Source organism: Talpa occidentalis, unplaced genomic scaffold (genome assembly GCF_014898055.3).
Source record: "Talpa occidentalis isolate TD23 unplaced genomic scaffold, MPIMG_talOcc4v2.1 talOcc4.5, whole genome shotgun sequence".
NCBI lineage: Eukaryota > Metazoa > Chordata > Mammalia > Eulipotyphla > Talpidae > Talpa > Talpa occidentalis.
Genome location: NW_023604861.1, coordinates 102,247,662 through 102,260,583, shown reverse-complemented (window position 1 = coordinate 102,260,583; position 12,922 = coordinate 102,247,662). Strand labels below are relative to the sequence as shown.

At 37.1% G+C, this 12,922-nt stretch overlaps 1 protein-coding gene across 49 annotated transcripts in view; it reads right to left on the bottom strand.

Moving 5' to 3' along the window:
* Positions 1-258: 258 nt before the first annotated feature.
* MAP4K4 (mitogen-activated protein kinase kinase kinase kinase 4) overlaps positions 259-12,922 on the bottom strand; it is a 180,420-nt gene continuing 167,756 nt past the window's right edge. For 27 of the 49 annotated variants that reach the window (XM_037527994.2, XM_037528013.2, XM_037528011.2 and 24 more), the window contains 7 exons: positions 10,943-11,086; positions 8,796-8,930; positions 5,786-5,886; positions 4,288-4,437; positions 3,630-3,789; positions 2,388-2,527; positions 259-587 (listed from right to left, as the gene is read on the bottom strand). In XM_037527994.2, coding sequence (XP_037383891.1) covers positions 504-587; positions 2,388-2,527; positions 3,630-3,789; positions 4,288-4,437; positions 5,786-5,886; positions 8,796-8,930; positions 10,943-11,086 — 914 coding nt within the window. In that variant the 3' untranslated portion in view covers positions 259-503. Of the gene's footprint in view, positions 588-2,387; positions 2,528-3,629; positions 3,790-4,263; positions 4,438-5,785; positions 5,887-8,795; positions 8,931-10,942; positions 11,087-12,922 lie in introns of all 49 variants that reach the window. The other 22 variants (XM_054701927.1, XM_054701934.1, XM_054701915.1 and 19 more) reach the window with 1 other exon arrangement.

Here is a 12,922-nt window from a genome sequence, read left to right as displayed (position 1 = left end):
CACATTACAAAAAAGAAATGTCAATTAAATACATTGTTAATATTACTATATTAAATCTGCTCTCTGCTTCAGCAAACTGCTTATTAGACCCCCACTTTACACCTCCTTGTGCCCACTTTCAATAAAACCAACAGCATGTTCATAGTTTCTACCTCAGATACCCATAAGACAGAGTCATTCAGAGACAAGGAATTCTGGAGCTGAAGGAAAGGTGTTTGCTTTCTGGTCTTGATCCCAAACACTTATAGCACCTGATGGTAGAATCTGAACAGCACCAGCTGCATTGCAGCCTTGATTTATTTTTGAGTAAGGAAAAGAAGAGAATGGGGATAAACTGCTAGGAGAGGAGCAGGAAGTTGGAAGGAGAAAAGGAACCCCCCACGTGATGTCTGCGCACAGCTGTCCAGGACTGCACCGGTGCAGTTCTGAGCTCCAGTTGCAAGGAATTCCCAGTTCTCAGGATCTCGAAGACTCTTGGGGCCAGAATTCTCATGGCACTCCTTCTACCAGCTCAGGAGAGAAGTCCTGCCTAATGTCATGAAATAAACCTGACTGCTGCCACCAGACCGAACAGAGGCAAAAAATACCTGCAAAAGAAAGGAAAAATAGGAGGATAGGTATTTATCATGAAAACACAACACAGTTTGTGGGGAGCAAGGCTTCCTTTGGTCCGTAGGCAGGTAATCAAGAGCTACCAACTACCTCAATTACCTCCAAATGCAGATAGCTTAAAATCCCAAAGGTCCTTTCAAAAGTAAATCTGGGATGATGTCAATCTATCATTTACAAAGAATGACCATCTATAGTCTCATTAGAACTAAAAAGTTATTAGTCTGATAATGCCTTATACAGTTATATTGTGAGGCCCCAAAAGAAAAAAAAACCCTGATATTTCTGAAATGGGGTTTTCTTATCTTTATTACTAAAACCTTTTAAAATACAAATGTCTTTGCAAATCTCAATGAGCAATGGGAAGGACTCCTCAGTAAGTGAATTTTTCTCTTTTTAAAAATGAAGCTAAAATAAATTAGTTATTTTACATTCCACAGTCAAAGTAAAAACATTTATTTTAGCTCTGTTTAGTAATAAACCTGAAAGGACATGAGTAAGAATATTTAAGTGCCTAAAATTCAAAGAATATTCTAGGTATAGTTATATTAAACATACTTAGAAAAATAATGGTTTGTATTAGGTTGTTTGGAAGTAGTAAAGAAATTCAAGGTGGAGTTTATTACAGTGGATACTGGGGTATAGGTATATTAAACATAAGCTGAAAAAGCCAGCAAAAGCTAGATTAGGCCTGAGGCTGCATCGTATTTCAAGGTAAAAATATAGACTACATTAAAAATTGCAGGAGAAAGCAGGTTGGTGATATGGCTTTTCTGCTGAGTATACAGTTGGGCAGGCAGGAGTTGGGCAGGTAGGAGGACCAGCTGCCAAGGAGAGCGCTACAGCTCTTTTTTGCTATGTAAAATTTTTAACTTTAATCTGAGAAGTCAGCCGGTGGGTTAGCTGTTAAGATGCTTAATTTATTTTAATATGAAGTCATGGAAATGTTCCCAAAGGGAATGCTTTTAACATACAGAGGGCTGCTTCAGGGAGCCAGATTTCTTTCTATCCAGGTAGACAAGAGACAGAGCAAGGTGGCTTGGTAAAGATCTGTTTCAACCCTTATGACCTTCCCAAAGCAGGCCAGGATGAGTCAGCATCCTTGGATATCTATTCCACTCCAAGGCTGTATATGGGAGGGATTCTTGGGGAAGAGTCTAAAATAAAGAGTCTAAAATCAATGTAGTAGGCGGGCCTGAAGAAGGTATCAATATGGGCAGTTTTGAAAAAGAAAGGTTTTAACTGGGGCTTTGATGCCTAGGGGTTTCGGCAGCCTAGGGGTTTTTGCTTGGGTATAAAATAATTTACATTATTAAACATTTCTGATCTGTGAAATTACTAAGTTATTTCACAAGGCAAACTAACAAGGTCTATCCTTCTGACACACATCAGGGGAGAGGAACCTTTTACCCTATCAAATTTGTACAGTAGGTTCCTTCTAATCACAATCAAATCCATCTAAATTGGTAGCTTTAATCTTTCCTGTGGCTAAACGAAACACAGCCTAGACAGGTTTTGTACTAGAGTTAAAAAAAAAAAAAATTTAAAACCCCACAATGTATGATGATTTCTGCAGAGATAAATATCTGTATCTCCTCATAGCAAAACCAAAATAAAATATAACCCAATCCCACACAAAAAAGTTTACTTGATGAGTTAGTTCAACTTCCCAATCTATCAGGACCCAAGGAAAGACTTCAAACAAATTCCATGGGAAATAAATCACTGTTCAATGATAACAGTAACGGAAAAGAAGTTTTCTATAAGGACACCATTACCTTGTCATTTCTTTCACATAAGAATTTTAGTCTTTGAGCCCTTTTGTGCATAAACACACCGTCCAAGTGACCAGTTTCCACAGATCGGATCTCTATAGCCTTTTCCCCCCAGCCCATCGTCTGATTGGACCGAATATATGCTGTTTGAGGAGAAAAACACATATCATTAGAAAGCCAGGAGAAGATGCTGCTAAGTGACTAACACACCACTCAACATTCAGCATTTAAGGACTTTTGCTTTTCTGGAACTTAGCCTTTGTAACCCTTTGGTCTATCCTCAAAAGTGGTATTTGAATCAATGGTTGAAATATTAGTTTCCCCAAGGCATTTCATGCCTTTCTTGAGCAATGGCCTACTGAGCTTCTGGCTCAGGGCTCATATTTTCATCAAACCAGCCAAGAGGGAAGGTAGGAATAAGAAATGATGAGAAGCCAGAAACAGTGACTTAACTGCAATAAAACCAAAATAGTTGATTAAAAACTTCAAAGCTGTGAAAATTTCAGCTACCAGTCTTGAGTGCACACCAGAAGATAAAGAGGCTGTATATTTCTGGTTCTGGCTCTGCCACTTGTCGAGAGGAAGTCACCTACCTTTCTCTGTCTCCCTTTACTTTACATAAATCAGTCAACAAAAACATTTTTTCCCTATGTCCTAAGGATTAAATGAAGGATTATGAATTAGTTTATTTTTTTTGCCTCTTCTGCATATATTTATTAAATATCTTCTACATACAATTCCCATTTAAAGAAAATAAAGTTCAATACGTATTTTACGAGTATGATTATTCTACACATTATCTCAGTAGGTATCATCAATAATTTATAGTAACATTTTAAAACTATTTTATTCCTTTATTTTATCCTCTTCATCCCTCAAAGAATTTAAGATAAAGAATTCTATCAAATCTTGGTTAAGGCCTAGATTCACTTAAGGGAGGTTGTTTTTATTTTTAATTTTATTTTTATATTCCCCATACAATTGCAACCCCCTTATTTTGACCCCAATTCCTCCTTTCCCCACCTCCCCATGAATTAGTTTTAAAAGTATTAATAATTGCTTGAATTTTTTGTCCTAAAATAGACTATGACTAGTCCCATCATTTACAATCTAACGTCCCATCATCTACTGCCAACCCCTCTGTTAATGGTCAAAAAGTCTGAGAAGTCAGCATGATAAATAAATGCACTTTTAGGGTAGGCTCCACCTTAACAAATGCTGCCTGTTCCTGGGAGAAAGACCTACCTACAGATGTTGGCATCTCTCCCCACTGCAGAACCACGTCTTTGGTGATCCTTCCATAGGTATTCACATAAACTCCTTCATCTTCATAGCACACCAGAAGCTCCATTCCGTCTGTGTTGGGGAGGATGATGATTGCATGGGGTTTGATGCTACATTGAATCTAAAGAGGACAAAGTACAGGGGCGTATGTTTGTGGCTATTCTTGGTGAATTCACTGGTTCACATCCCTAGTGATAAATGGAGCAACAGGACAACATTTTGGGAAACTCATGGGATACACACACCCCCCTTACAGAGTCCACTGATTCACATTTTGAGGTCCTTGAAATCTAGCTGGATTTTTCCCTTTAAGAAATTATTTCCTCAAACTACTCCCAAACTCAGGATGTTCTGACCTGCTGGCAAATGCCCCAAATCCATCCCATGTTAGTCAAGGCAGGGGTAAGAAGCTTTCAAGAGGGCTTCACACAGCAAGAAGAGTGGATTTCCACTCTCCATGCAACTACTAAAAATGGCACATCATTGAAATACTCACCCCCACACGAAGGGGCAGTAGGAAGGAATCCCTGCTTATGTTAGTTCACTAAGCAGAGTATAGAAAAAAGTCAGAACAAAACGAAGTCAGTCAACCAACCATAGAGTGTGGGTTCTTTCTTACGTGTGTTGGTAGATAAATGTCATAGACTGATCCTGAATCCACATCAACAGCATGGAATCCAGCACAAGATCCATAGATCACTTTCAACCTCTGGCCTTCCTCAACAGTGAGATCCACCAATAAAGGTTTATGTACCAATTCTCCAAACGACTAAAAAGAAGTAACCAAAAAGCAGCAGTAAGATAAAGATGAACTTATTTCTAATAGTTCGAACGAGGGAAGCAAGACTCGAGTTACTCAGTTATTCAATTAATAAGCCACCCATCGCAATAACCTTATGCAAAAATACTCATGGGGTCTCTAACCTACTATGCTTCTATTAACATCTGGAACACACTTCTTCCAGAAGGCAGGTCCCAAATCTCCCTTACAAAGCCCAAGAATTCTGCTCTATTACTTTCTATGCCTTGGTAAGAAAAACACCTAGAGGGAAATAACAAATTTCTGTATTTTTCAACTCTTCAAATGCAGACAGTGAAGACAGAGGAGGAGTTGAGGAGTTATATTGAGAATTTTATTGCTATGGTCACCACAGACATAAATTATTTGAGTTATAAAGACAGCTATTTTAATTTTCTGACTACAGAAATACAGTAATGAACAAGTTTAAGACACTCTAACGCCTACAGCACACTGGATGGCCTCAGTTCTTCATTAATACCAACCTACAGCTCTGAAGAGAAATTTGAACAAGAGATTTATAAAAGTAACAATTATAGTATACAAAGCACGTTAAGACCAGATCTCAGAAAATAAGTGTAAACTTTACAACCAATTACTTTTAGTAATATCACAGGTATTCATTTTTTTAAGCAACTATGGTTAAGTCTATTTATCCTGCTTTACTATGGAATCAAGTAATAAGTAATCTAAATATGTATTTTTTCCAAATAACTGAAGCTTACCCTTGATATAATGCATCAAAAATATTTTCAAAATAACCATTTTAAAAAAAATTCTTAATTTCTTGCATTGCACTAAGAGTCTCAGGAGGAGTTTTTTTACTATTATATTACAAATCAGAAATGATGTTATTATTTATAATATTTATGTAATATTTAAATTAAGAATTTCATAAATTTGTATCTAGAACATTATTACTTACCCTATGAAAATTTATACACCAACTTAAAACTGCCTACAGTTGGATACTTTATTGTTTACTTTTTATGCGCATCTATGGCTTGAGGTAGAAGGTAAAGGTCTGCTTTTTAAATGGAGGTGATATTGTCTTATTTCTTCCTATGTTACTGTATTGACGGGTTGATCAAAATGTCTGTTCAAATTCAGCTCTCACCTCACCGTGTTGACTGGGAGAGCAGAAAGCTAGGTTTATTACATGACAAATTGGTCTCTTACAATGTTATACACTGTATTAGTACAAAACTTTCAAATGATCAGTTTTAATGGTTTCAGATTTTAAAACTTATTCCCAGGCACTCGGTCATATATAGCATGAATAATTGATGCTACTTTTAACTGCATTTGACATTCTTACCTTAAAGGCCATAAATTTGTGATACGGCTTAGGTGCCCACGCATAGACTTCCACAGAACTCTTCAAAGCTATCACCAGAAATTTGATTCTTTCATATTTTACTGAAAAAAAAAAACAGAGAAACACAAACACAAGAAGGACAGGTCAGTATGGAACTCTGAATTCTTTTAACTGTCTTCTGTAATCTTCGTAAATATACCTTCCTATGATTCATCCGAAGCAACAGGGATTATGTCAAGAAAGATTATGCCTGCCAGTTTTCTTTTTTCTACTTTAATGGATAAATCCACACTGTTTCCATCTTATTTCATGTTGTATTGGATTCCAATACACTGGTTATTATTGAGCACTCTCACTGGTGTTTCTCATTCTTACTGCAAGGACTTAATAATCAAGGACACAACATCCTAGGCATACCATCTAAAAGCCAGGTCTCAGTATTATTTCATAAAGATAATGATGTGATTAGTCAGTCAGGAGGTTCCCAAACCTTGTGTGTGGCTTTCACAAGTCTTGGATGTGGCTTGCGGATTGAGGAACATAGAGAGCTGTATCAAAATCCTATTTACCGAATTTGAATTCTAACTATTCTATATGCAAGACCCAGTACCACGTCAAACCACCTGCAGATTTATAGAGGCAGTAATTGCTAGGATTCTACCTAAAGTTCTGTACCAAAAGAACAGTAGTAAAGAAATTCTCTCTTCAACTGTACAAAAAATAAACTGCCTCCTTTTTCACAGCTTTGGTTTCACAGCTAGACACTGCTATTTTTAAGACACTCTGAGGAGCTCTGATCACACATGACTTACTGCTCTAGTACACACCCACTGTTACCTTTATAAGCTATCAAATATCACCCTATTACCTGATTCATTCTTTTTTTTAAGATCTTACTTTTTAAAATTCTTTAAAAAGATTTATTTATTTATTTATACAAGCGCTGGATACAGTCAGAAGCGCGGGAGGGTGAGAGAATTCACCAGAGTCAGAGCGGAGAGCAGAGCAGGCAGACTGACGAAGTACACTGCTGAGGGGAGCAGCGGGCAGCAGGAGAGTTCTGCGCGCCATGTGGGACCCTCACCCGGCGGCCGGGGATCCAACCAGCGCTGCAGAGGCTGCAGGTAGCTTTGCAACCCAGCGCTCAACTGCTGCGCCACCAGGGAGGCCCACCTGATTCTTTGTGCATGAGAGATGGTTTGTTAACCCTTCTTGTTAAGTTCCACATATTTTCATTGTTCAAATAAATAAATGACATTAAGATGTTAAAGGATTCTAAAAGTGTATCCAAATGCTGTTTAATAGAATTTTCTGCAATGATGGGAAGGTTTTATATCTTTACTGCTAATATGATAGACACTAGTTAAATGGGGCTATTGGGCACACAAATTAGGGCCAGTGAAAAACTAAATTTTAAAATTTATTTCATGTTAAATAGAATAGCTGCCAAATAGCTGCCCTATTCTTGATGGTAAGTCTTATAACACAGCACTAGTCTTGATGAACTAAAAATAATTTCCTAAGAGTATAAAGATAATGAAGAGTACTACACACTTTTATCCCCAGAAAATGCTTATGATTCATTCTAACAGGTCTTAGGATTGTTTTGTTTTTATGAAAAGCTCAGCAAACTCTAACACATCTGCCTCTAGCAATCCCTGTAGGATAATCTATTCATGTACATTTCAGCCATTATAAGCTGTTTCATTAAACTTAAACTTAGACAATTTTAATTATACCCCAGTGAATAAAAATAATTCACAAAAACACAACACAGAAAAGTCTAATTTCAAAATTTATACCAAGGATAGTACTAACTTTCCATTATCACTCAGAATCATTCCAAATACTGGAGTGACTTCTGCAATCATTATTAACCAATGAGCTGTGAGTTCTGGACAGACTGCAGAAACAAGACAAGGATGATAATGTTTGTAATCTCTGGGAGCAGAGGAACTGACTACAGGATATAACTACACAAATAAAGAAGACATATCAACAAAATCAACATTCAATAGGTCCCTTATGTTATCAGCCTTAGGTACCTGCAGACCATCTGTTACCTTCTCAACTTCGCATTTCAAATTTATTAGAATATATCACCTCTCCCATAAATTTAGTTCGGCTAAGGTCCATTATTTCACCATTATTTCCAATGTTAGTACCAGTATTTTGGTTTTTTAACAATGAAATTTGTGGGCCTCCTCTGGTGGCGCAGGCGGTTAAGCGCAGCACTTCATGTGAAGCTGTCCGCAGCCTCTGCAGAGCCGGTTCAATCCTGGCCAGCCGGCGAGGGTCCCACATGGCACGGCAGACCTCTCCTGTCGCGCCCGCTGCTCTCCTCAGCAGTGTATTTCGTCAGTCTGCCTGTTCTGTTCCCCACTCTGTCTCTGGTAAATCCTCTCACCCTCCCGCGCATCTGGCCTATACCCTCGTTCTTGTATAAATCAATCTTTTTAAAAAAATAATAATGAAATTTGTTTGGGTTTTGTTCTTGTGAATTCCTATTTCCTGAGAACTACTGCATGCGTGTCGAGAAGAAAAAAAAAAAACATTGGCCAGCTAAATTCATTTGTTAGCAAAAGTACAGTATCTTGCACAGTGCACTGAACTCAAAATAACAAGTTATAGCTTTTGGGATCAAATTCTAAGAGGTTCTACCAATGATTGCCAAGGATCCATAGTCCTCTAACAGGAGAATAAGCTTAGAGTTCAAAGACAGAATACAAATGTGCTGGCTTTTGTCTGGCAAGTCTTCCCTATTTATCTAGAAGCACATCTTACAAAGAATACAGACTGGGTCGGACAGATTAACTATGTGGATGAGACAGTGGACAGAGGGAGCAGCATGTCACACTTAGATGGCTTAGAAATAGAACAGCAAAAATTAGTAACAAATATCAGAAAGAAGTTTATTACTAAAAGTTTCAAAGAATATGGTGATTTTTAAATGGGATGGTAATTGAACCACGGGGGAAAAAAAAACCCCTCTGACCCTCCTGGAACTTACCAACTTTATAGTGTACACATCCTTCCAAATCCCCTACAGTTGTCCATCCCTGCTTCTTCTCAACTTCTGGATCATTGTGAAGTATTTTATTTCTTAACCAGGACAAATAGTAGACACGTAACTTATCCTTTTTGCCTAGCAAAACATATACAAATATTTTACACTTATATACTGAAGAAGTTATCATCACTGATAATAATAATCACAATAAACTTAAGTAAACAGCATCATCCTCCAGGAGTCATTTTGTAACAAGGTTTTACTAGAAACTCAACTGAAACTATTCTGATAGACTTTTGAAGACTTTACACAATTACCACCAGGTTTAAGTCTGAGTTAGAAGGAGACAGTTAAAAGAATAAAGAACTCACACAAAGTAATACAAGTATCTGCAACAATTAACACAATCAACAGAGCGTATAAGATGCATTCATATGTATTATGTCACTTGATTCTCAAAGCCCTTCAGTGTAGCTAGTATGTTCCATTTGATAGTATCTGAAGGCTTAAATAAATCATCCAATGCAGTGACTCAAATCCAACAAAAGGCAAGCCATAAACTGAGTATGTGAGCAACTTACAGAGTTGACAAAAGATTCACATCTGGAATACAGAATGTCTACAAATCAACTAGAAAGACAAGCCAATAGAAAAACTGGGCAAGCAACTAGAAAAGGCAAAAGACATTATTTCACAGATATATAAAAAGGTATTTTTATATATGAATGCATATTAAAACCAAAATGGCATATAATTTCATACATTTACCAGAATGTCTAGAACTGAGGAGTGACAATACCAAATACATGAGTAGCATGTTCATAGCAGCATAGTTTGTAATATACCAAAGTAGGAAACACCACAAATGACTATCATCAATAGAATGAGTAAATAAATTATGGCATACATAGAGACAAAGAGGAAAAACCACAGCTGTAAGCAACAGAAAAAAATGTTGAGCAAAAAAAGTCAGATCACACCAACAAGCTGAAATAGAAAAATCATGTATCAATAGATGAAAAAAAAGCATGCAACAAAATCCAATACCCAATTCATGATAAACACTCACAGGAAATAGTAATAGAAGGGAACTACCTCATTTTGATAAAGAACATCTACAGAAAACTTAGAGCTAATATTATATTTAATGATGAGAAACTAATACTTCCCTCCTAAGATCAGGAACAAGAAAGGATGTCCTCTCTCAGCACTCCTATTAAACTTCATATGGAAGTCCTAGCCAATGCAGTAAGGCAAGAAAAGGAAAATAAAAGGTATACAAATTGGGCAAGAAGGAATAAAACCATGTTTTGTTTACAAAGGCATGAAAAATTTGTTGGCAGAAAGGAAATAAGTTTCTGAAACTATTAAGTGATTATCCTAAGCTTGCAAGATGCAATGTTAATATACAAGTCAACCACCTTCCTATATACTTGCAACAGCAAATGGGAATTTAAAATACATCTGAGATCATTATAAATCTAACAAAATATACCCTTATATAAGAGCTCTATCATGAAAACTACAGAAGTGTGAAGAAGGAAATCTAAATAAATGAAGAAAGCCATGGATAAGACTCAATATTTAAGATGACAGTTCTACGCAACTTGATCTATGGATTCATGTAACCTTAATCAAAATCTTAACAATTTAGATACTCTTTTGGATGATTTTACTTTTTATTTCTCCTACTTGCTTTTCTGTAGTAGTTTCTTTCTACAATGAACACAATTAATACTAAGAAAAACACTCTTTTAAAAAAGAAATTTATATAAAATATTTAGTGACATCAGGAAAAGCCATATACTTTTACCATGATAGCAAAGAATACTTTTTTTTGTATGAAAAGAGTCCTATGGAAGGAAGTGCACACAACCCTACACACTGGAGAAGCTGAATGTGGGAGATGTCATTTAATTAGAAAGTACACATTCCTGTGCTTTTCAAGAATGCTCTTTGAAGGAGTCACAGGGAAAGTGTGCACATGTGAGTCATATATGAAACAGTCTCCTATCTCATTATTGTAAAATTACACAATGCTTTTATCTAATTTACCCATTATTTCAGAGAGTGAGCTAACTGAAACTGAATGCCCAGAGCACTATGTTTTTAAAAGGCTTATGCATCTTGTCTTACCACACACTTACCAGATATTGTCACCAAGACATTCAATCCTTCAAGGACATCCATTTGTTGAAATCGTCGTCTATTGATCAGAGGATAGACCTTCCCTTGGCCACTTCTGTCCAGCAGCATCAGGCCACTCTCCGTACCCACTAACAAATTCACTCCTATTTCAAGGACACAGAAAAGCCTAAATTTTATGCTGTGTTTATGCCAAATAGCCTGGTTGTATAAAAAAGAATTAACAACACCTATCTGACAGAGTGGTTTCCTTAACATCCCCAGAAAAGAAATGCTTAGAATAGTCAGTGGTTAGAGGAGTGAAAGAAAAACATTTACTTAAATATAAAACAGAATACAAGGAGGGATAGAAGCTTCAACAACTCTGTTTTTTTGATAATCGACCACTTTCCAATTCTTCCTCTGTTCCCAGAGTTTACCATCTCCTTGGCATTACAGATTCTACACAGCTCTATCAGCCATATTAGACACCTGAACAAAGTCTGATTATGTCTTCATGCTTCCTTTATTTCCCTTAATTTTCATCGGCAAACTTCTGGCATGAGATATATACATTCTTCTTATGTCCTTAAAGGTTTATGATTATTTCAGTCCACCACTGAGATGGGCCCCTAGTCAAGGAGCAGCTCATATACACTGATTTACAGAAACAAATTTCAACTTCATTTCCCTATCTCTTCTTTTAACACAATACAGTTTTACTGTGTTTAAAAAAAAATGGTCTCAATATACTCTGATTTTCCTTAGAAGTATTGAAAAAGTTAATTAGGAAAAGGAAGGATTTTAGTTCGAAAACCAATTAACAACACACAGAATAGGTACCAAAACTTTGCAGGATATTACAGGGAAACAAAAATAAGACTGGTAGCAAGCACAAATATTCTGGATAAAAGTTACCATACCAATTCTGAAAGAATTAACATATTTAACATCCTTCCCACACTGAATATAATATACTCATTTTGGTGATATAAAGACCCTATAAAAGTGGGTCTTCACTCTGAATGAAAACGAACTCAACTCCCTAAAATGGCTCCAAGTGACATTCACTGACCAACAGAAAGATGCCAAGACAAGACTGCCAGCGACTTTCATTTGATTCCAATAAATTCCCCAAGCGGCCACTATTACACCTTTATCTAGATGATTTTTGTTTAGTTTTGTTGTGTTTTAAGGCTGATGATCATTAAGGCCTTTAAAATACTTAGTAGTGACAAGGACAGAAGTCCAGATCTCAAGGCATAAAGAGAAGGCAGGTGAGTCTGCAAGAGGTAAAGACACTTTTTCAAAACCTCTAGGAGAGGCCAAACTGGGGTTTCAGAAAGGGATAAGAGAGAATACAAAAGTCCAGAAGGTGAATGACTAGGATGCTTTGGCAATGAATGTGGGAACATGCACATGAAAAGGTGTGAACCTGTATCTAAGTCACATATAGTGTCAAACCTCTGTTAACTCAATTTTAAAAATAGATGAATAAAATTAATCTTTTTTTTTTTTTAAGATTTATTTATATAAGCACTGGGGTACAGGCAAGAGACGCGGGAGGGTGAGAGAATTCACCAGAGACACTGCGGGGAGCAGAACAGGCAGACACCTAAAAGCACTGCTAAGGGGAGCAGCAGGCACGACAGGAGAAGTCTGCCACGCCATGTGGGTATCTCCCTGGCCAGCCAGGAATCGAACCGGCGTTACAGAAGCTGAGGACAGCCTCACAGCGCAGCACTCAACCCACTAAACCAAGGAGACCCTAAAATCTTAACCTTAAAAAAAAAAAAAGTCCAGAAGGTGGAGGAGGAGGAAATCTTGTCAAGGAATAGGCCCCTTCTTCAAAGACAGCAATGAGGAACATTTTGAGATTCAGAAAATTAGCATGATACCATGTGTCAGTCTCCATCATCTTCCCAAGGAAGGAGCAGGTCAGGTGGGTAGCAAATGTGGGTGAGGAGAGAACTGACCCAGCCCCTGAGGGGACACAGAGGCTG